Source organism: Chiloscyllium plagiosum, chromosome 35 (assembly GCF_004010195.1).
Source record: "Chiloscyllium plagiosum isolate BGI_BamShark_2017 chromosome 35, ASM401019v2, whole genome shotgun sequence".
Taxonomy (NCBI): Eukaryota; Metazoa; Chordata; class Chondrichthyes; order Orectolobiformes; family Hemiscylliidae; genus Chiloscyllium; species Chiloscyllium plagiosum.
This window is the reverse complement of record NC_057744.1, coordinates 7,666,150-7,691,699: the sequence shown is the minus strand read 5'-3', so window position 1 is coordinate 7,691,699 and position 25,550 is coordinate 7,666,150. Positions and strand designations below refer to the sequence as shown.

Genomic DNA, 25,550 nt, shown 5'->3' with positions numbered 1-25,550 from the left:
AGCATGGAAACAGACCCTTCGGTCCAACCTGTCCATACCGACCAGATATCCCAACCCAATCTAATTCCACCTGCCAGCATCTGGCCCATATCCCTCCAAACCCTTCCTATTTATATACCCATCCAAATGCCTCTTCCTCTGGCAGCTCATTCCATACACATACCACCCTCTGTGTGAAAAGGTTGCCCTGTAGGTCTCTTTTATATCTATCCCCTCTCATCCTAAACCTATGCCCTCTAGTTCTGGACTCCCTGACCCCAGGGAAAAGACATTGTCTATTTAGCCTATCCATGCCCCTCATAATTTTGTAAACCTCTATAAGGTCACCGCTCAGCCTCCGATGCTCCAGGGAAAATAGCCCCAACCTGGAGTTTTCATTTTAAAGTGGGAACCACAGAAGCAATAGTTTAGACCTATGCTCTGTGGAATTTAGAAGAATGTGGATGAATGTGGATAAAACTGACGGGGAGTAGATGCTTCCTCGTGTGGGGCATTCTGGGATGAGAGATCAAAGTCTTAGGATAAGGGGAAGCAAATTTAAAACAGAGTTGAGGAGAAACTATCTCTCCCAAAGGGTTGAAAATCTGGGGAATGTGCTATCCCAAAGTATGGTGGATGCTGGGACAGTGAGTAAATCTAAGGAGGAGTTAGACAGATTTTTAATTAGCAATGGGTTGAAGGGATATGGAGAGAAGGCAGGAAAATGGGGGGGAGGAGTATATCAGCCATGTTCAATGGTGGAGCAGATTTGATGGGCCGAATGGCCTAATTCTGCTCCTATACCTTATGAACTTGTGAACCAAGCACCCTAAATGGGTGGGATCAAGCTCCCGCAGAATCAGGATTTTTAGTTCTAGTTTTTTGGTAGCAGTTGTTGCTGGGGTTTGAAGCAAATTTTGGAAGCTGTAGGACATCTTTCCCTGCTTCTTTGTCCCTCTCTCTCTCTCTCTCTAAGGACTGTAACAAACACTACATTGGACAAACAGGCAGAAAATAGCCACCAGGATACATGAACATCAACTAGCCACAAAACGACATGACATTCTCTCACTAGTACCCTTACATACAGATGAGGAAGGACATCACTTCGACTGGGACAACACATCCATCCTAGGACAAGCCAAACAGAGACACGCACGAGAACTCCTAGAAGCATGGCATTCTAACCGGAACTCTATCAACAAATACATTGAGTTAGACCCCATCTACCACCCCTTGAGAAAAAGAACAGGAAATGGTGTCACAACAGGAAATGACATCACCAACCCAAGGAAATCCAAACATATAAATAGAAAGCAGGAACCCTGAACAGTGCTTCGCCTGGAGGCCCACTGAAGATGTTACCTAGTAGGGTGATGAAACATCTGGAAATGAACTTTCCAGCTCAGCGAGCAAACCTACATCCAGAACCTCAACATGAGCTACAAATCTTCTCAAAATCTATTATTTTGTTAAGCATTTAGATAGAGTTGCAGTTAAGCCAATCTTTTATTTTTATTTAGTCTGTATCTTAACTGCAGTGTAAAAATAAACATCTAGTAATTTGACCAATCGAATTGCATCTGGACTACCTTCTGAATATATTTTGAGGGGGTTTGGTCCATATCTGTGGCTGATGGTGGGAACTGCAACATCTGCAAGTTTGTCTCGGAACCACACACACCGTCCTGATTTGGAACAACATTCACATTCCTTCCCCTTCGCTGGGCCAACATCCGGGAAAGCCCTCCCCAACAACAACTGTGGGTGGCACGGTGGCACTGTGGTTAGCACTGCTGCCTCACAGCACCAGAGACCTGGGTTCAATTCCCGCCTCAAGCAACTGACTGTATGGAGTTTGCGCATTCTCCCCGTGTCTGTGTGGGTTTCCTCCAGGTGCTCCAGTTTCCTCCCACAGTCAAAACAAAAATGTGCAGGTTCGGTGAATTGGCCATGTTAGGTTGCCCCTAGTGTTAGGTGAAGGGGTAAATGTATGGGAATGAGTCTGAGTGGTTTGCACTTCAGCGGGTTGGTGTGGGCTTGTTGTGCCGAAGGGCCTGTTTCCCCACTGTAACTAGTCTAAATCTAAAAAAAAACCATTGTGTGTGTACCCACAATGACATGGACTGCAGTGGTTTCAAGAAGGGAGCCTGCCCCTGTCTTCTCAAGGACTGTAGGGGCTGGGGAACTAAGGCCAGCCTAGCCATTGCTGCCCTCATCCCATTTACAAATTAGAGAAGAACATCTGATGATTTTGCTTTTCTTAAAAAAAAAGTCAGTACCTTCTAACACTATGATGGAGAAGTCCTGTGCAGTTTGGGATTTCCTGGTGGCAAAGCATTGATAGGCTCCTGAGTGACTCTTCTGAGCAGATGTGATCAGCAATGTGTTGTTATTGATTCCTCGGACAGAGATGTAACCATCGGGAATGATAAGCTCTGTGTCTCTGTACCACCTGATGATGTACTCAGGAGAACCCATCACACTACACGACAGAATGACGGTGCTGCCAATTCCAGTTTTCAGTTTCTTTGGAGTCACTGTTACCCTCAGCGGATCTGCAAAAGCAACAGAAATACAAAGCAAAGATTATGACTTGAGTATAACAGTTAAACATATCAATATCTCACACAAATAGATTGCCATTTTCTGAATGCAAACCCTCAAGTTCAAACCCAACATTCATGAAGGAATGTAAATAAACTCATCATAGAACAACACATGGACAGAGGTGATAAATCTGCCTATAAATCTGTGCTTGCTCTTTTACAGATCAATCTAGTTGGCCCCACTCTTATCCTCTTTGCCTACACCCTCTCTCCTTCAGGAATGTGTGTACATTCTTTTTGGTAGCCAAGGGATAAACAGCCTTGCAGATTAGTGGGAAACACTCTCTCATTTTGTTCAATAGCTGGAGAAGTTTGTGTGCAACAGAGAAGAGTTCTTGATGGAGAAAGTCAGAACAATAGGAACATAAAACGTAAATTACATAATCCAGCAGTGGACAAGTCTGGTGAGTGTCAGAAAAACAGAATTAGTAAGTTTAAAGCATTTGGTTTCTGTAATGAGCATCTTATTTCTACAAATTAGATTAATGCATTTAGCAGCAAAGTCCAGTGACATAAACCTACACTGAGAATGACATGGTTTGCCCTGGTCCCTCACAGTGCCAGAGATCCAGGTTCGATTCCACCCTCGGGTGACTATCTGTGTAGAGTTTGCACATTATCCCTGTTTCCTCCAGGTGCTCCAGTCTCCTCCCACAGACCAAAGATGTGCAGACTTGGTGGATTAGCCATGGGCAATGCAGGGTTACAGGGATGGGGTGAATCTAGCTGGGATGCTCTTTGGAGGTTTGGTGTAGACCCAATGGGCTGAATGGCCTGTAGGAATTCTATGATGAATTTACGGCACAGACCCATAGCACTCTGCCTCCCCGGGCACTGCTGGTTTTTTGGTCCACTAGAATCTCCTCACACTCTACTTTGTCTCATAGGTAAACGCAGTCATGCTGACTCACCTACGATGGCTAGATTATTCCTGTCTTCCAATATAAAGCACTGATCCTTTCAATGTCAATGAGTAGCTGGTGGTACAGCACAATGCTTTCCAGTTGACTGTGATCCCTTACATTACCATGACAGCCAGTGCAACATTCACTGTCACATGTCATAGACACAACACCACGGGCTGTCAGGATGAGAAATCCACCTTCCTTTTGTAGAATGCATCACGCAATTCTGTAGCACTTGGCATGTCAGCAGTATCGGATGATCCACCTGCACTAAAGGGATCATGGCGATGATAGTGTCCTGCACTGATGGCCCAGTAAATCGCTTATATTTGCAAAAATAAAATATTAAATCAGTTCTTTAAAAATTTATCTCCTATATGTTGCATTGTATTCTGTCTGGCTAACCCGTCCCTGCCTCTCTTAACTAAATGGTAAAAGAAATAAGGGGCGGGATGTGCGGGACCAGCATGTTAATTTTGCCCCCAGGTTGAGTGGGACATATTAAATTGATTCCCTCCCACAGTAATAGCCCTGTTCCCTTGCTGTAAAAATCAGAGACAAAATATAGTCATAGACATGTGCTATTTTTAGGACAATGGTGGACTTTGCAAAATGGATGAATATTTCCTTCCAAACAGTGTGGGCATGTTCTCAAACAAGAAGTCTTAAGGTTCGTATATGAAATTTGCTGGAAATTCCTGGAAATACCCATTGATAGGATCTCAATGTTTGGCATCTCCATTTCACTGTGGTTCCTATCGGCCTGTGTAATAAGGGTTAAAAAAACTGCAGTTACTGGAATGCAAGGTAGACACATAGCAGTCTGGAAGTGTTCCTGAAGAAGGGTTATACCCGAAACATCGACTTCTCCACCTCCTGATGCTGCCTGGCTTGCTGTGTTCTTCCAGCCTCCTGCTTGATACTTTGGATTCCAGCTTTTGCAGTTTTTTTTGTCTCTAAGGAAGTCCAACTGTGTCTTGGCCTTTGTTCCTTTCAGATTGTTTTTGTTATCACTTTAAAAACAAAAGATTGTGCTTTTCCATAACGCACAGCGATGCTGAAAAGATTGTCAGGTCTGCAGATTGGGAGGTGGAAGGGTCCAGCTTTTGGACAAAAGAAGCAACCCAAACTTCTGATGGAACAAAAACAGAAATTGCTGGAAAAGCTCAGCAGGTCTGTCATCATCTGTGGAGAGAAATCAGACTTAACGTTTTGAGTCGAGTGACCCTTGCTCAGAGCTCAGAATTTGGAGGGGTCTGATTCTGAAAGTGAAGGGTGGAACAGGTGAGTGCATTGACTCCTCAGGCCAATGACGGTGGATAAATGCCCCCTCACTGTCTCCAATTGAAAGTTAAGAGCAGTCCAAACATATGAGAGGTATCAGTCTGAGTTTTTAGTGCAAGTGATACTTTGGAAAACAAAAACACCAGATTTTTTAGTCAGCTATTCAATTCCGACATTCAGCAGAATGACCGAGATTTCTGTTTTGTTATTCTTTCTGGGACTGTGGGAATCACTGGCTGGGCCAGCATTTATTCCCAGTTGCCTTGAGAGGTTGACAGCGAACTGTCTTCATGAACTGCTGCAGTCAAATTGGTTAGTTAGACCCACAGCTCTGTGAAAAAGTGAGCTTTTGACCTGGAGAAACTGAAGGAACAGCAATACATTTCCAAGAAAGCACGGTGAGTGGTTTGGAGAGGAAATTGTACATGGGGGCATTCCCAAGTAACTGCTGCCGATGTCCTTCTAGCTGGAAATGGTCATTACTTTGGAAGGTGCAATGTGAGGAGCCTTAGTGATATTCTGCAGTGCAGCTTGTGGGTGTTTGTACACTTTTGCTTCTGACCGTCAATGGTGCAGGGACTGAATATTTGTGGATAGGATGCCAGTCAAGGAGGCTGCTTTATCCTGGATGGGGTCAAGCCTTTTGAATGTTGTTGGAGCTGCACCCATCAAGCAAGTAGGGAGTCTTCCATCAGACTCCTGACTTGTGCCTTTTAGATGGTGGACAATTTTTGGGGAGTCAGGAGGTGAGTTACTCGTTGCAGGATTCCCAGTCTCTGACATGCTCTTACAGCCACTATGTTTATGTGGCCAGTTCAGTTCAGTTTCTGGTCAATAATAACCCCCAGGATAATAGTGGAGAATTCAATGGGAAAGACAATACCATCGTCATCGTCATCGTCAAAGGACCATGATCAGATTGTCTCTTGATGGTGATAGTCACTGCCTAATATTTACCACTTGTCAGTAGAATCCTGGATATTGTCCAGTTAATGATACATTTGGACATTGACTGCTTCGCAAATGGAGCTGAACATTACACAATTGTTAGCGAGCACACCCATTTTTGAGCTTTTGATGAAAGGAGGGTCATTGATGAAGCACCTGAAGACGGTTGAGTCAAGGACACTACTCTGAGGATTTCCTGCAAAGGTGTCCAGGAGCTGAGATGACTGACCTTCACAACCATCTTCCTTTGATTCCTTTGACTCTAGGCAACAGAGAGTTTTCTCCCAATTCCCATTACAGAAATGTAGAATCTCACAGAACTGCAGGAGGCCATTTGACCCATCATATCTGTACCAACTTCCAAATGAACTACCCAGCTCGTCACATTCTCCAGCTCTATCTCCATAGCCCTCTAACTTCATCACTCTCAAATATCTATCCAGCTCTCTCTTGAAACCTCCTGTGGAATCTACCTCCACCACTCTCCCAGGCAGCACATTCCAAATCCTCACAACTCTCTGAGTAAAGACGTTTTTCCTCATCTCACTCCTAGCTCGCTTGTTGACAATGTTGAAATAGTTACCGACAGTCCTGATGAGGGATTAAGCCTGAAATGTCAACTCTCTTGCTCCTCACACGCTGCCTGACCTGCTGTGTTTTATCAAATGCCACCCGACATTGACCCTGACTTCTCCAGCATTCTGCAGTCCTCACTATCTCAGAGTTACTGACATATCAGCTAATGGAGACAGAATATTCTTCATTACTCTGTCAAAATTGTTCATAATTTTGAACACCTCTTAATCTTCTCTGCTGGGATTTACCCTGAGGCCTTTGTCTTTCCCAGCAGATAGCAGAGAAAGGCGAGAAGCTCTTACCTATGACTTTAATGATTTCAGTCACTTCCGCTGAGCCGAAGGTGTTTGTCACTTCACAGATGTACATGCCGCTATCCTCCACATGTAGGTTGTTAATCGTCAGGCCTGTAATACGCTTGGTCCACCGGCTGTCGACTGGCAATGGCCTGTTGTCTTTCAGCCAGCGGATCACTGGGTTTGGATAACCTGAAGCGATGCATGGAAGTTCCATGGTTTCCCCGGTTTTAACTTCTTTGGACTGAAAACTGTCCAACACTGTAGGCGCTGATTCCATAGGATCTGCAGGTAGAAACCATGTAGATGTAAATATAGGCAGGAGTGGGAATTAACCACATGGAGTTAAATGCAGGTAGGAAGGGGATTAACTTCGTAGATTTAAATGTAGGCAAGAGGAGGGTCAACCACATAGATTTAAATGTAGGTGGGGGAGGGGATTAATCACGTAGATTTAAGTATAGGCAGGAGAGGGATTAACCACATGGATTTAAATGTAGGTAAGAGGTGGATTAACCACACAGATTTTAATGTAGGTGGGGGGGAATTAATCACATAGATTTAAATATAAGTAGGAGAGGGATTAACCTCGTAGATTTAAATATAAGTAGGAGGGAGATTAACCACGTAGATTTAAATATAAGTAGGAGGGAGATTAACCACGTAGATTTAAAAAAAGGTAGGAGGGGAATTAACCACATGGAGTTAAATGTAGGAGGAGGGGTATTAACCACATAGATTTAAATGTAGGAAGGAGGAGGAGTAACCATGTACATTTAAATGTCGGAGGAGGGGGATTAACCATGTAGATTTAAATGTAAATAGGAGGACGATTAACCACGCAGATTTAAAAGTTGGAGGAGGGGGATTAATCAACTTGCATCACTCGAAACCAAATTTTTTGCCATTTCAATTTCATTCAGTGATTACACTAAAGGACAATGAACAGAAAGAAAAGGAGGAGTGGGAAAGAAAGGAAGCACAAAATAGTTGGAGAAACAGACAGTATGAAGGAGATTTATTTTCTTGAATGGAATTAAGGATTGGGATTGATCCAATGTTTAACTCACTCAAAGCTGAATGTCCAATCATCTGCCATTTTTTAACGTATCTATTTTATGGTTGCTCTCAAAACCCAGCACTAATTGCAATTTTTTTCTAATTCTAATCGTTAAATTTAGTCGCCAAGCTGCGTGATTCCTTTGCCAAAGCATTCTGCAGGATGACGTAAAACTAACAACACTGGAAATACACTGTTCCACAGAAGTTCTCCAAAGCACCTTACACAGCCCCTTCTAAAACTGTGACCAGTTCATCTGGAAGGACAAGGGCAGCCAATACATGGAAACACCACTACCTGTAAGTTCCCTTCCAAGGCACTCACCATCCTGACTTGGAAATACATCGCCGTTCCTTCGGTGTCACTAAGCCAAAATTCTGGAATTCCCTCCCTAACAGCATTGTGCATGTAGCTACAGCAAATGGAACACAACAATTGAAGATGGCAGCTCACCACCACTTTCTCAAGGGAAACTAGGGACTGACAATAATGCTGGCCCAGCCAGTGACACCCATTTCCCACGGGTGAATGATTATACAGATTTCTCCTCTATGTCTCTATGTCTCAGTGAACAGTAATACTTGAGGGGGTCATGTTCTCTTTGACTTGAAAATTAATAGACCATATCCATGATTGGCAGTGAGAGGATTTACTTGACTGTTGGTACTTATCATTTTGATGTGACAAAGACTGTAATATTTTTAAACTTTGAGCAAATAGGAATTATTTCACTCACCAAAGTGGGGTTAGTTCCTGACCTACTGACGATCATTAAATTTATCCACCATGCTTCATACTTCGCGGTTTTCACAACCAAGGGCCTCAAAATTGGCATGGCAACAGCCCAAATGCTAATTATTTTGCTGTTTTGAAATGAATCTGCCAATTCGGGAGAATCCAGAGCCAAGGAAAGGGGACAAAATTTAAAACAATAACAAAATGGCGCAAATTTAAAGCAATTAGTAGAAGGTGCAAAAATGAGATGAGAAAAATGTTTTTATGCAGCATGCAGTTAGAGGCTGGAGTGTACTGCCTAAGCATGTGGTAAAGGTAGGTTCAATCGAGGTATTCCAAAGGGGTGAGTCAGTTATTTGAGAAGGAACTATGGGCAGAGTTACAGGGAGAAAGCAGGAGAATGGAACTCGGTGACAAGCCCATTATAGAGGCAGCCCTCACACAGTGGGCCAAATGGCCACCATCAGCACTGCAGCAATTCTGTGACAGAAAAGTTGAGTGAAGTGAGGTACATGAAAGGTAAAATTAGGATTGAAATAATTAAAAAATCAGAAGATTTTTCAGCGCAGGAAGAGGCCATTCGGTCCACGGCATTGGTGCTGATTCTTTGAAGCAATTACACAATCAGCCTCCCTGCCATGTTCTTTCTCTGTGGTTGTGCACACACCTCTGCAGGTATATATTCAATTCAGTGTGAAAATTACTATTGAATCTGCTTCTAATCTCCATTCCATGCAGTGCATTGCAAATCATGGCAACCTGATGCATGAAAAAGTTCTGTTTTCACCCCTGGATATTTTTGTCAATTACCTTAAGTCTGTGCCTTCCAGTTACCAACACTACTGGTGTGGAAACCTTTGTCTCCAAAAAAAGAGAATAGGGTAGAACACAGATCAAGCTGAAGTTGAAAATACATTTTTAATTGTGTTTTGAATATTTATTTTATGGTTAAGATTGTTATTACAGCAATAAAACTATCTGAGGCATGCTCGTAGCTTTATTTGTCAAAATATTAGTGTTCTGTTTCAGTACAAGCTCAAAGCATAGCCACCTCAGAGAGAGAAAAAGATTGCACAGCTGTACCTGCAAATATTACACATGGAGCAAAGTGGGTTTATGTAGCTACAACAGAACTGTCTCATTTTTCATCCATTCTAATTATTGCACACAAAAATCATGGAAACAATTCTCTCCTGAGCTATATGTTCATACAAGCCGACAGCTTTGGGGTATGGAGATTCCTGATTTTAAAGCCAATGCATTAAAATGAGCAAGACAGCCACCAAAAAATTCCTAACTATTAATTTCACCAATAATCCAGGCAAGGAAGTGCATCATATATCAGGGAAATAGAATGTACAAAAACATTTACTGAATCAGACGCTGGTAAAGCAGGAAGAGATTGGGAATTTACAGACTGGGGGTGCAGTGGCAAAGGTACACTTGGGAGATTGGACAGGCAAATTGACCCTTCTAAGTAGGTTTAGAAAGTGCAGAGAGAGAATCTGTGAGGGGGCGGGGGGGAGGGAGGGTGCTGTATTTCATGCTTTGTTGGGACCACAGAGCTTAGCCCCTTTTTCAACATAATGTGCTCTTATTTAGAAACAGAATATCCTCCAACCCACTGGGAGATTCACCAGGACTCCATATGGCTTAGTTGGTGGAAGGAGAGAAGGGGCTTAATCGGTGTTGCACACAGGGTTACCTCAAATCAATCTGTCTGAATCATTAAACATTTCTGTTAGATTCTGCCTCACTGTTTAACACCAGCCCTCCTACTGTATCATTAGAAAACAGCACATACAGAGAGACAATATGGCCCTTCATTCCAGACAGGCTACATTAAGGTCTCTCTGTTTACTGCATGATCACCCATTGAGAGAATACATCATGACCTTGGACCTCTTCCAATTTAAGGCCATATTTATGTAAAATGTGATGATAAAGTACGATAATTTATACACTTCATTAGTTAGCTGTTTTTTGACATGTTTGATGTATAATTCACATAATATTATTTCTCCTGACTCCTCCACCCAGTTACACTCTTCATTGCCTAAATCTACCAATTACACATTGGGATTGATTAAATAATAATGTTGGCTCTTTATTTGAAGGGAAGACTATATACAGATAATGTCCTGCTGAGATTTTCCAGCATTTTCTCTTTTGGTTTTTTCTCTTTTGGTTACAGATAATGTCCACTTGGATACAAGTATAATACATCTTATTCCCATCAGTCCTACTTCACACTGCTGTCAAAGTCATAGGATTAATCCATCAGATCTTGTCAGGGTAGTTAATGATTGACAACAGTTTAAGATATGCCCCTTAAATATGCAATGACATCCCATCAGAATATCCCTTTATTTAACTAAACGTTTATCCTTAAAGAATCAAACACTACATGGCAGCAAAACAAAAGAACAACACATTAACCAATAGCAATACATGTATAACTCTCTTAAATGGTTGCTCATCCATCCAGTCTTAGTTATGGCAACCTTTCTTAGAAGCTGCTGTCCATTTTCAGAACCTATGGTTTGGAATGTTTTGTTTGTGCTATGTCTTAGATAACCTTCTAGTCACAATAGGACTAATCACTGCTTCTGATTGTGAAGCAATATGGTGTTATCACGGGCTTTTAATCTAGAGACCCAGGTGATGCCCTGGAGACCTGGGTTTAAATCCCACCATGGCAGATGTTGGAATTTTAATTCAATACAAATCTTTAATTAGAGTCCAATGATGGCCACGAATGCATTTCCGATAGTCAGGGAAAAACGTCCAGTTCTATAATCCTCTTAAGGGAATGAAACTGCCACCTTTATCTGGTCTGGCCTACATGTAACTCCAAACCCACAGCAATGTGGTTGGCTCTTATTTGCCCTCTAGGCAATTAGGGATGGGTAATAAATGCTGGCCTAGCCAACAAGATCCACATCTTGTGAACGAAAAAAACTTACAGGAATCTCTAAAGTTGAACTTCAGCTATTATTGATCTTTGACAGTCGACCATATTTTTTCCAGATGCTAACAATGGATGTGGACAGACCTGACATGCTCAGTCTGTAAGGGCCTTCATTGCCAATAGCAACTTAAATAGCTTGTTTTTCTGGTTCAGAAATATGTGCTCCTTTCGCAGGGATGTTACCTGAACATTTGAACAATTCATTCCAACTTTCCTAGAGTTATAAATGGTCAGAGGTTATTGTTAGGTTTAGTTATTGGTCTTATCAAGCTCTTTGTTTTTGACAGTTTCATCTTCCATGTTCCATAAAACTGTATCTTGGAGGGAAATGGCTGCGGACTTGGAAAAGTGTAAGTAAACAGTGGAAAAAACTTTTTGTCTGGCTGTTATGGAGTCATTGAGTCATACAGCTCACAAATAGATCTTTTGGTCCAACTCATCTGTGCCAAACAGACATCCCAATCTGACTCTAGCCCTATTTGCCAGCACTTGGCCCATATCCCTCTAAACTCTTCCTGTTCATGAACCCATCAGATACCTTTCAAATATTGCAATTGTATCTGCCTCCAACAATTCCTCTGGCAGCTTGCACCACCCTCTGTGTCAAAACGTTACCCCTCGGGCTCTTTTCAAATCCTTCCCCTCTCATCCTAAACCTATGCAGTTGTATAAGACTCTGGTACGGCCGCATCTGGAATATTGTCTGGCAGCTTGCACCACCCTCTGTGTCAAAACGTTACCCCTCGGGCTCTTTTCAAATCCTTCCCCTCTCATCCTAAACCTATGCCTTCTAGTTCTGGATTTTCCCACCTGAGGAAAAAGACTTTGGCTATTCACCCTATCCGTGTCCTTCATGATTTTATAAACCTCTACAATGTCACATCTCTAATGTTCCAGTGAAAAAAGCCTCAGCCTCTTCAGTCTCTCCCTGTAACTCAAAGCCTCTAGTCTCGGCTGTTCCTGGATAGGTTCCAAGTGCAGTAATTTGCCTCCCCAGGATCCGAAACAAACGTAGAGTCCCGGGGTGTCTGCAAGCTCTCCTTAAAGTGACAGCACCTGCAATCTGCAGTTTCAATTCTATTCCTGCTTAAGCTTCACGGCAACTGGACTTTACTGTTACTGCTTTCCCAGATTGAAACAATTTACAAGGATCTGAAGTCTGCTGGCTGCTGTGGGGTGTGATCGCAGAAAGAAAACATGCTGGATGTAGAATTCCTAAGGAGCTACAGAATCGCTTCCACACAACGAGGCTTTTTGAAAGCTGGTTCTTCATCATTTTGGTCCTTTTTTTGTTTAAACGAGACATGCAAGAGTTGAGATTTGTAAATTTTGTAGTAAGATTTTCAAAAATCATGAGGCAAGCATGCTACAGATGCCATCTTTAAATTTTTAAAAAAATATTTGGAAATCACCAGCTGCTATCATGTCATGTCCCTATCTTGAATGTAAACGTACAGGTCCCTCGCAAGGATTGGTAAAACAATCATTTGGATTTTCTGATTGCCATCGGTCACTATTCCCGGGTGAGATGGGAGTAATGCACAAGGACGCTGTGGAAACCCCAGCATTGTACACCCTGAAGGAATTACTAAGAAAACTGAAGATTTTGCTCAGCAATTCTTGTGCGCTTAAAATGTATCCAATTTACTCAGAGAATTTGGAAGGTTCTGATGAAATCAAGCTATTTTTAAAAAATTCATTCACAAGGTGAGGGCATCTCTGGCCAGGCCAGCATTTATTGCCCATCCGTGATTACCCAGAGGGCAGTGTAAGTGTCAAGCACATTGCTGTGGGTCTGGAGTCACATGTAGGCCAGACCAAGTAAAAATGGCAGTTTCCTTTACTAATGGGTTTGAGTGAACCAGATGGGTTTTTCTGACAATCAACAGATAATCATGGTCATTGTTAGGCTCCTAAATCCAGGGTTTTTTTAAAATTGGAAATTAATTGAAATTCCACTATCTGCCAGAGTGGGATTTGAACCCAGGTCTGTAGAATGTTACCAGGGTCTCTGGATTAATACTCCAACAATGATACCATGAGACCATTGCCTCCCCATAATACCTGGGAAACTTAAGACCATTAAATGTATAATCTAACTCCTGAGTGACTATTCAACTGATCCAATACTTAATTCTCACAGTCATAAAATGTGGTGCTGGAAAAACATAGCCGGTCAGGTAGCATCCGAGGACTTTCGACGTTTCAAGCATAAGTTCTTCATCAGGAATTTTCCTAATGAAGGGCTTATGCTCAAAACATCGACTCTCCTACTCCTTGGATGCTGCCTGACTTGCTGTGTTTTTCCAGTACCACACTTTTTGACTCTGATCTCCAGCATCTGCAGTCCTCACTTTCTCCTAATTCGCATAGTCCCAACTACACTACAACCTGATCACTACTCCTCCTTTCCCTGAGGTAACAACCGCTCCCTTCCCCCATAGACCTGACAGCCCCGCTCTGTTCACCTTGTCCCCCTTTCTCTGAGAGGTACTGTACAGGGAGCAGCTTTCTTAAACTTTTTAAATGTATTATGGCAAATTTACTTTTGTTTTGATATTAAATATGATTTCAACTTTCATTCCAGCTGTGCTATTCTTTGCATCAGACTTTTGGGTGATTTTGACTTTCATACCCCCCCCCCACCACACACACACACACACACACACCCATTAACAGCACAGAGGTGGAACGAGTGGAGAGTGTCAAGCTTCTGGGAGTGGTCATCAACAACAGGCTTTCTTGGACTCTTCATGTGGACTCACTGGTTACAAAGGTCCAACAATGTCTCTTCTTTCTCAGGCAGCTGAGGGAATTTGGCATGATGGCGAATACCCTTACCAACTCTTATAGATGAGCCATCGAGAGCATTCTGTCTGGATGCATCACTACCTGGTATGGCACCTGTACCATTCAAGATCGGAGATGGTTACAGAGAGGAGTGAACTCGGCCCGGACAATCACAAAGACCAACCTCCATCTACAGAATCCATCGACCAGGCTCGCTGTCAAGGAAAGGCCGCCAGCATTCTCAAAGATCCATCCCACCCTGGCAATATTTCTCTACAACCTCTACCATGGAGGAGAAGGTACAGAAGGCTGAACACAATTGCCAGCTGGTTTCGAAACAGTTCCTACCATACTGTTGTTCGAATACTGAATGGGCTTACAAACTCTTAACATTCACCTGCACTTGTGTTTTTGTTTTTGCCGCTGTTTACCTATTAGATACTTATCTATTCTACTTAACTCTGTGATCTACTGTATTGCTCGCAAGACAAAGCTTTTCACTGTGCCTTGGTACACGTGACAATAAATTCAATTCAATTCATAAATTCAATTCAATTTTGAAGAGATCGTGAGTGGTATGTTTTGCTGGGCGGCCTTTCCTTGACAGCGAGCCTCGTCGATGGATTCTATAGATGGAGGTTGGCCTTTGTGATTGTCCGGGCCGAGTTCACCACTCTCTGTAATATACACCCTATTATGTATATTAAGCGATTTTCTATTAAGTGAGGTTTTGCTGGAACTCATTTAGAGCATTTTAGGAGAACTACCTGTCTACTGAGAAGAACTGTAAGGTTGAACTTCTAACTCATGTCGTTATTTCTCTCCTTTTTACCTAAGACTTTGTACCTAGGTACTTTGTACCCAAGACAGCATCGCGAGTGGTGACATTGCAAACTTTTCTCTGTACTCCTGTCTCCCTGTACTTGAGTACATGTGACAAGAAAACGCAATTCTAACTTTGAAAAACAAGTGAGGAAGAAACAATTAGATGAACACTTTGAGATTAAATGATTAACAGGAGGAGAGGTTTGTTTGGAGCACTAACCATAGCATGAACATGTGTTGAATATCCTTTCTCCATGTTTTAGATCATTTGAGCTTTATATCACTGAGAAAGTGTAAAACCCAAGGTTCTGTAAGATCACTTATTTTTGGTTTTGGAGTGTGGACTTAAAGGTGGGAAAAGATCCTGCTTTAACTAAATAAACTGTGTAGGAAGGTATCTGCAGTTTTAAAAATGAGTGACACAACTCATTGCAAGTTGTATTTCCAATACTGCCTTATTCAAACAGTGGTATGTTCATGTGGGTGTGTGTGTTCAGGGCAGTTTTACCCAGAGACAGTCTTTTGATTGTTTTTTTTTAAATCAGGATCAGTTTTGTGCAGGTTCAGGAGTGCTCAGCACAATAGCTTTGAGGTTGGTCCCTGGGCTGGTGGTTTACAGCCTTGTGTGGAAGAGTGTACTGCTGGAAAAGCACAGCAGGTCAGGCAGCATCCGAGGAGCAGGAGAATCGACATTTCGGGCATCAGCCCTTCATCAGGAATGAGGCTTATGCCCGAAACATCGATTTTCCTACTCCTCCGATGCTGCCTGACCTGCTGTGCTTTTCCAGCAGTACACTTTCAACTCTGAGCTCCAGCATCTGCAGTCCTCACTTTCTCCTAGTTTACAGCCTTGTATTTGGTTAATACTGGGGAAGCTTCCAGCTTACAAAGAGAAAGCACCTAAATCCCACTCCCTCCCTCTTGTGTGGAGAAGTAACATCCCTTGGTAGCTGTTCTCAAAAAAGATGTTGAGAAAACCGAAAAAATAAAGCAAACCCCACTGGGGCATCTCAAACCAGAAAGAAAGATTCTGAACAGCCCTGTCGTGTCAATGTAAGTGAAGTCCCTGATCCCTGGAACCATTCTGGTAACTCTCCTCTGCATCCTCTCCAAGGCCTTAACGTTCATGCTTAATGTCTGGAGGTATCAGGACAGACTTGGATGTTAACAGCAAGGGTTACACGCTTACCGGAAACTGAGAGACGGGCTCCATTGCTCTGGCGCGTTTCTCCACTGTATTTATGTCTGGTGATACACCTGTATGTAGACAGCGCGTCCTCCTTTTGTACATCAGATATGTACAAGGCTCCATATGATGTGATGTGGAATCTACTCCCTATAGACAAGGGTGGAAAAAAAAATCAGTTCAGAATCTTGTCAGCATTCAACGTCAACTAGATTTCAAATAGCCATTCTATAAGTGGGCTTTGGCAGTAATGTGGGACGTCAATTCAGGAACGTCAAAAGGAGTATTTTTCTGTAATTGTCATGATGGTTATTAGCAATGTAGAGAAACAGCAGAGAGTCCTGGATTTAAATTAAACATTTTGAAAGATCCCTTCCTTTTCAATAGGATATGCTCCTTGATGGTTTCGTCCTGTAAGTAAAAGAAAGAACTTGCATTTTTATAGCACCATTCACAACCTCAGGATGTCCCAAAGCTTTATAGCTGGGTCTCATAGTGTCACTATGTGCAGCAGCATATTCCTCACACAGCCCCAGTGACTTTGTTTAAAACCATTTCTGTTCATGTGTAAATGGAATGTAGCTCAGCATGACCCTTACCCCACTCCCCACACTGTGATAATAAAAGGTGGTGGGCTCTCTTTTAATGTTCCCTGCTAAATGGCGCTCCTTTATATTCTCGGAGAGACTGCGGTCTTTTTGGAGGCAGATATTAAAATGGTGAGGCAGATGCTTCTGAGGAGTGGGGGGAGCACATCTCCTTCACTCTTGAACAGAAATAATAATATGAAACACAATCCTCAGGCTTCAATGAGTGACTTTTGCACTCACTGAACTTTGTTTGCTGATGGAATTTATTTGATAGGAACACACAAAACTTTCACACAGACTTCAACCAGTCACTGAAATATTTATAATGAAATGTAGAAAATAGGAACAGGAGTAGACCAATTGGTCCATTTATCCAGCTCCATCATTCAATATGATCATGGCCAATCGCCATATTCCTGTACTCTCCCCATTTCCTCTTGATGCCTTTAAATATCTAGAAACATATCAAATTCTTTCTTAACAATGTTCAATGACCTGGCCTCCACAGCCTTATACAGTAGGGAATTCCACAGAAACAAACGGGTCACTTGACCTGATTTCTCTCCACGGATGCTGTCAGACCTGCTGAGCTTTTCCAGCAATTTCTGTTTTATGTTTCTGAGTTACAGCATCCACAGTACTTTCAGTTTTCATTACAGAATTACACAGGTCCACCTCCCTTTGAGCGAAGAAATACCTCTTTAGTGTCTGTCTGAAATGCTGTACTCCCTACCCTGAGACCCCCCCCCCTTGTGACACCACTACCCCACTACAGACAAGAATGGCTTATCTGAGTGGTTTCAGAGTGGGGGTATTTTTCAGAATGTTGGGGTGGGAGGTGGGATGAGTTGGGGGTGAGTTTTGATGAGTGAGATACAAGATGTCAGCACTGACCAACATTACTTGACTTTTTTATTTGGTGTGTCAGGATTGGTTACTTTCTAGCTAGCTGAACTACAACTTGCATTTATATGGGTACCTTCAGCGCAGTGACACAGCTCAAAAAGGGAGCTTCACAGGAGCCCAATCAGAGAAAAGCTGACATCGAGAAAATGAGAAGACTTTACAACAATTGACTGAAACTTAGATCAAAGAGCTGGGTGAAGAATAAAAGTCCTGCATTTCAGTAACATCCCATAATTGTATCTCTAAAGAGCAGCCTTTCCCCATCACTATCATTTGTCTCTCTCCCATGCTGGTCCTGCCCATACAGAAGGTGTCGATTTTCTGCCATTAGTGGGGAATTATGGGCAGTAATTTACCCATTAGAAACTAGACGGAACGTGTTCCAAACTTATTCCAGCCAATCGCACGTAAGGAAGAGAAAATCATCATTTCATCTTTCTCATTTACAATGGTCTCAAATCACAAAGGTGATGACAATACAAAACCTGACACACAATCGCTGCTGCTTGGCATCCTTTAATTCAAGGGACAATTCTGTCATTGAAATACATTGATATTCAACATCACTCATGTGTCACCATCATGTCATACTGTAATGATGTGCACTTCAATGAGTCTTAAGGTCCGTGATGACAAAATAAACTACCTGGGCTTCATTTTAGTGACTTCAATGGCACCAGTATCTCACTCACCAAATTTCACCTCTCCCCGCCTGCTCCCCACTTCACTGGCTCATCTCACCTCCCACCCCAATATTCTGTAAAATACCCCCAGTGGCTCTGAAGCCACTGAGACAAAACAAACGTCAGAAGCAATCATCCCAACACCATAATTGGAGCTGCATCAAGACATTATTTCAACAAGCTGCATTACACTGCAGCACCGAAGAACTACAAACAGCAGAAGAAAAATACCTATATGACGTTTTCAAGAAAAATGTCTACCCAATAAATGCAATCCACCGATTCCTCAGAAACAAACCCAAACAAGCAGACACAACACAACCAAAAACTATAGCCACATTACCTTACATTAAAGACATATCAGAAATGACTTCCAGACTACTCAGACCCTTGGCATCATGGTAGCCCACAAACCTATCAAAACTCTTAAACAGCAACTAATGAACCTAAAGGATCCAATAGATGCCACCATCAAAACTAATGTCAAAACTAATGTCAAAACTAATTACAAAATACCATGCAACAACTGTAATAAACACTACATCAGACAAACAAGAATAAAACTTACCCAACCCACTCTCACTAGTTTCCATACATACAGACAAAGAAGGTCATCAAGAATAAAACTTACCACCAGGATATATGAACACCAACTAGCCACCAAAAGACACAACCCACTCTCACTAGTTTCCATACATACAGACAAAGAAGGTCATCGCTTTGACTGGGACAACACACACATCCTAAGACAGGCAAAACAAAGACACGCACAAGAATTCTTAGAGGCATGACATTTTAATTGGAACTCCATCAACAAACACATCGATTTAGATCCCATCTACCTTCCCTTGAAAAAGGAACCGGAAATGACATCACCCTCCTTAAGAAACCAAGACTGATAAATAGAGAGGCGGGACATACCACCAGCACTTCACCGGATTCTCTCACTGATGATGTTACCTAGTCATGATGACGAAACATCTGAAAACAAACTTTCCAGCTCAGCAAGCTAACCTACCTACAACCCATTCATATCTGGGGTAGGACAGTGGTGTTACCAAGGGGTCTCAGGATAGGGAGTTAGCCATTTTGGACAGAGATGAAGAGAAATTTCTTCACTCAAAGAGAGCTGAACTTGTGGATTTCTCTACTGTATAAGGCTGTGGAGGCCAAGTCATTGAATGGTGTTAAAATAGAAATTGAAACATTTCTAGATACTTAAAGGCATCAAGGGGGAATAGGGACAGTAGAGGAATATGGTGTTGAGATCAGACATGATCATATTGAATGGTGAAGCTACATAAATGGACCAATTAGTCTACTCCTGCTCCTATTTTCAATGTGTAATTACAGATACTTCACTGGCTAGTCCACCAGTTGGAGACTCTGTGTAGGCTTTGTGTATTCCTATCACATAACCCTCGATTCTGTTCCAGCTTCATTATTTATGCAGACAATGCAGTGTTGCGAGATATAGGGCACATCATGTTGGTAAATCACGTGGGGGAAACAAAATCAACTGTTGCTGCCATTAAAATCACAGGATCAAGGAAGCTCTTTGTTCCTTGTTTCTAGAATAGACTTTAGCTCACACATTCCCCCTGTATGTTTAAAAGAGTAACATGGGAAGCAGGCTAGTCAAGGACAGAATTAAGAGAGCCAGGTAACATTGATATTTATATTTACTGCTTCAGTCCAGGATCTCATTTGAATTCCTTATCAAACATATTCTTGAGAGAGCAGTTTGCTAGAGAAGCTTTTCTATATCACACTCACAGACCTATCATTCTCCTTTGCATCACACACACAGCTGCGTGTGTTTTGCATTCCCCAGTCTGTGCAAGGCCAGCTACCCTCAACCAGCCCAGCCCAATGCAACCTCAAGCTCTACGTCACACAGAAGGGGTTAAATGTGTCGACTTGTGACCAAGTTAGAGCCCAGCGTCAGCTGTGATAATGCTCACATCCCTGGGAACAAGTCCAGCTCCAGGCATTGAGCAGAAAAATCACAATAGGACACTGTGAAGGAGCTGCTGCATTGTTGGCAGCTCCTTCTTTCTGAAGAGACATCTTCAGCCTGCTTGAGTGGATGCCAAAGATCTGTTTTACTACAGGCAACCCTGGGATTGGGAACGGGTTCCTTTCTGGAGCCTGTTCTCAAACTAATTCAGACACAGGTCAGAAGACAATGCAGGGCAATTTAGCTGTTTATAAGTACAGGAAACAGTCCCTGTCTCAGGTCTTTAACATTATAATCATGTATGGGATTGCATTCAAAAATACATGCCTTCATAAGTCAGACATTTGTAAATTAGGGTCTGCTGTATTTTGAAGAAGTTCTTTGGAGTTATCCACAAAATCCACATAGTGTGGGAACAGGCCATTCAGCCCAACATTCCACACTGACCCTCCACAGATCATCCTACCCCCCTACCCTATATTTCCAATGGCTAACACACCTAAACTACATGTCCCTCAACTCTAGGGGCAATTTAGCATTGCCAATCCACCTAACTTGCACATATGGGAGGAAACCAGAGCACTCAGAGAGAGCCCACGCAGACACAGGGAGAACGTGCAAACTCCACATAAGTAACTGCCCTAGGGTGGAATTAAACCCAGGTCCCTGATGCTATGAAACAGCATTGCTAACCACTGAGCCATAGTATCCTGGCTGCTATTAATCCCTCAATCAACATCACACTAATAATTTCTGCTCATTGTTACATTGTGGTTTGTGGGAGCTTGCTGTGTACAAGTTGGTTGCCATGTTCCCTCCACTGCAACATTGACGACACTCCCAAAGTACCATTGGCTGTAAAACGCATTGAAAGGGCTGCTGGTCATGAAGGGCGATAGCAAATTGCAAATCTTTCATCCTTTTGTACCAGTTGCGCCGTTGAGGTAGCAATTCTTTTTGATTTTTGGGAATGTTTAATTCAAGGCTGTTAAAGCTTAGGCCAATTGAAAAGCTTTAAAGCAGAGACTGACAGGTCTTTGTTAGATTTGAGTATTAAGTTTTTCAGGGTCAGGGTGGTTTGTTGATGTAAAGATACAAATCAGCTGTGATCTAATTAAACAACAGAATGGTGGGGGGAGAAGAGAGAGCCTAAAGGTTTTATGTCAGTTCCTATGTAAATTCTATAAGAGTCTCAATACGCCTATGGAACAGCACAGAATATGCTGCCAAACTCTCAGGGCAATGTGCTCAATCATCCTAGAACTTCATCAACTGTCTGGTAGGAGAATTTGATTGCCGCAGTTTGTCCTTTCCTATTTAAGGTCCTCCTCTCTTTGTAAAATAAGCTAACTGCTTTTATATTCTATACCTTGCATCATTTGCCTTTCTCTTACTTCTGTGGCAACGTTGCAAAGTCAATGGGACGATAAAAAAATTTGCAGCAAAAGAAGCAGTAGCCATAGCAATGAATAAACCAAACATACAGACCCCCCCCAACTCCCAGGTTAATGTTAGAGGGCAGACTGCATCAGGTGTAATCACAGTGCCATGGTGTGGCAATTGTATCTTCAACCCATAGGGCCACAGCAGAATGTCAGGAGCCCCCATCAACTCAGGGCTCACTCAGCACTTGACGCTGTCTCTCAAAATGGATGGTGTAGCAGCCAGAATTCATTGACAGCATCAAACCATGCCTGGTGGTCCCACTGTGAATCATGTCCCATTTATTCCACCAACATTTCCTGATGTTGTATCTCTTGTTCATTTTTGTCAGAAAACAAAAGCTTCTTGAAAAGGTCTAGCATGTGAGATAACTGAGCGGGGGGAAATCAGTGGGATTAGGTTAATCCATCCAAGGAGCTGCTGCAAACATCAGTTGTGCATGCGTGACGTGAATTGTATTAGTCTTTATTTCACAAGAGAGCTGAAGCATACAAGGAGATGAACAATAGTCAGATAAGACAAAAGAAAAGATGCATATCAAGGGTGAGCTCAAATCCAAGCAATTGTGCAAATGAATGTGTGAATAAAAGATAGTGAAAAGTAAGCCAATGGTTCTGATTAATAACCCTTCATAAAATGTTCTATTGGGTCTTCTAGACATTCACTTTTCTTTTAAATCTTATGTTCTCTGGAGAGGCTCCAGATCAATTTCTAATCACATACAGAGTAGTGAAACGATAGCAATTGAGGTAAAGCCGTCCTAATTGAGGGGGAACTCACCAGGAGTTTCCCTTTACCAATCACTGCCCAATGACATCTGACCTAAAGTGTATCCTTGCGGAAGCTTTGCAATGACACGTCCATGAGAAAGAAGTTTGCCAACCTGACCCATGAGGAAATTATCATTTGGGAAAGTGCCAGAAGGTGCACGGTACCTTGTGGAATGGCACCTCTGCACAGAGAGGAGAAATAATAGGATTTTAAAATTGAAAAAGGGTTTTATAATGCAAAAGGAGAAAAACAATTTCCTCTGGTTGGGCAGTCAGTCATGAGGGTCATCAATTTAAATTGGTGACTGAGGCAGTCAGAGCTAAAAAGAATTTTCTCATTCGGTGCAAGACACAATAATCAGCAATTCATGCACATTAATGAGAACGTGAAATTAAACTTCTATATGTGCTCCATGGTATCAATAGTTCACCCTGCAAGACAAAAACAGCTATTCACAGGGCTATGCATGGAGCAGCTTACCATCATCTGGCCTTCTTGCTTTTATAATTGATTGTACAAAATATGGGGAATTAAAAGTGAGATCTACCAAACAGTGCAACCATTTCTGCATTCGGCTGCTTGACGTATCAATATATTCCGTGAAAATGTACTCTAGCCCCAACACTCAAATTCACGCAATGTAACCTGTAGATTGAACCATAAATTTAATTCAGGAATTAAAGACTATCTCTGGGTTTGAGGTAATGCATACAAGGATTCCATAATGTCCACAGGCAGAAAAAGCTATCCATACTAACACTTATGTCTGTTTTTTTAACTGTGATCAAATATGAAGATGAGGCAGTAATTCTAGCAAAAACATTCAGGGTTGACATGGAGGTAGACAATATCAATTTGAAGGAGTCTGACTTTGAGTTGCTTTGGTTCCAGGATTGTTCCAGTCTCTTCAGCATTAAAGATTAATCTCCTGGATATTGCAGTGCACAAAATCCTGGAGAAAAAAATACAGGCTTTATATTAAAAAATCTGTATTATTTTCTTTTTGTTTTATTTATTTGTCATTGAGCCTGAGAGCTTTATGAGCAGAACTCCTTGAGTGCTCCAACTTCCAAGCTGACAAACCTGGGATAGTAATGAGGTCATATTTCCTTCCTGCTGTAGGAAGCGGGCTCAGGGCATCAAGTTGATTACCCTCTGAATGGAAGAGTGTAGTGTAGTGGTAATGTCACTGGATTATTATCTCAAACCTCAGACCAATGTCTTAGAAAATAGAACATGGAACAATACAGTGCAGAATAGGCCCTTTGGCCCTCATTGTTGTGCTGACCTGTGAGCTAATCTAAGCCAATCCCCCTACACTATCCCATCATCATCCATGTCCTTATCTAAGGACTGCTTAAATGCCCCTAATGTAGCTGAAGAAGGGCTCATGCCCGAAACGTCGATTCTCCTGCTCCTTGGATGCTGCCTGACCTGCTGTGCTTTTCCAGCAACACATTTTCAGCTCTGATCTCCAGCATCTGCAGTCCTCACTTTCTTCTAATGTGGCTGAGTTGACTACATTGGCAGGCAGGGCTTTCCACGCCCTTACCACTCTCTGAGTAAAGAACGTGACTCTGACATCTGTCTTAAATCTATCACTCCTCAATTTGCATGTATGTCCCCTCGTACAAGCCGACATCATCATCCTAGGAAAAAGGATCTCACTGTCCACCCTGTCTAATCCTCTGATCATCTTGTATGTCTCTATTAAATCCCCTCTTAGCTTTCCTCTTGCCAATGAGAACAGAACAAGTCCCTCAACCTTTCCTTATAAGACCTTCACTCCTGACCAGGCAACATCCTGGTAAAGCTCCTCTGCACCTTTTCCAAAGCTTCCACATCCTTCCTGTAATGGGGTGACTAGAACTGTACACATTATTCCAAGTGCAGCCTCACTAGCATTTTGTACAGTTGCAGCATGACATCATGGCTCCGGAACTCAATCCCTCTACCAATAAAATCTAACCCATGCATGCCTTCTTAACAGCACTATCAACCTGTGTGGCAACTTGCAGGGACCTATGTACATGGACACCAAGATCTGTCTGCACACCCACACTACTAAGAATCTTTCCATTGATCCAGTATTCTGCCATCCTGTTATTCTTTCCAAAGTGGATCACCTCACATTTATCTGCATTGAACTCCATTTGCCACCTCTCAGCCCAATTCTGCAGTTTATCCAAGTCCCCCTGCAAGCTGCAACATTCTTCCACACTGTCTGCTACTCCACCGACTTTAGTGTCATCTGCAAACTTACTAACCCATCTTCCTATGCCTGCGTCCAAGTCATTTTTAAAAATGACAAACAGCAGTGGCCCCATAACAGATCCTTGTGAGACACCATTAGTAACCGGACTCCAAGCTGAATATTTTCCTTCAATTACCACTCATTGCCTTCTTAGAGAAAGCCAGTTTCTAATCCAAACTGTTAAAACACTCTCAATCACATGCCTCCACATTTTCTCCAATAGCCTGCCATGTGGAACCTTATCAAAGGTTTTACTGAAGTTCGTATACACCACGTCAATTGCCCTACCCTCATCCACTTGTTTGATCACCTTCTCAAAAAACTCAATGAAGTTTGTGAGACACGACCTGCCCTTGACGAAGCCTGTTGACTATCTCCAATCAAACTGTTGCTTGCTAGATGATTATGAATCCTATCTCTTATAATCCTTTCCAAAACTTTTCCTAAAACAGACGTAAGGCTCACTGGTCTATTATTACCTGGGTCATGTCTGCTGCCCTTCTTGAACAAGGGCACAACGTTTGTGGAGATGCGTTGGGCCCCACAGGAAGTTAAATTCAGTTTACAAATTCTGCTTTTGGAAGTGAATCTCAGTAATGGGGACCATGAAACTCGTCCAGTTCATTCTTATTCTTTAGGGAAGGGGATCTGCCAACCCTACCTGTGACTTCTGACCCAAAGCCAACTAACTGCACTCTGAAATAGCCAAGCAAGCCTTTCGGTTGGAGCAGATGGAGTTAGGGTTAGGGTTAGGATTAAGGTGAGGGTTAGGGTTAAAG

At 42.4% G+C, this 25,550-nt stretch overlaps 1 protein-coding gene across 1 annotated transcript in view; it reads right to left on the bottom strand.

The window, feature by feature from the left end:
• LOC122540620 (Down syndrome cell adhesion molecule-like protein 1 homolog) overlaps positions 1–25,550 on the bottom strand; it is a 571,589-nt gene that overhangs the window by 204,497 nt on the left and 341,542 nt on the right. Inside the window, exons 4-6 of the mRNA XM_043676579.1 lie at positions 16,168–16,314; positions 6,604–6,882; positions 2,262–2,537 (exon numbers count right to left, since the gene is read on the bottom strand). Of these exons, the coding sequence (XP_043532514.1) occupies positions 2,262–2,537; positions 6,604–6,882; positions 16,168–16,314 (702 nt within the window). The remainder of the gene's footprint in view (positions 1–2,261; positions 2,538–6,603; positions 6,883–16,167; positions 16,315–25,550) is intronic.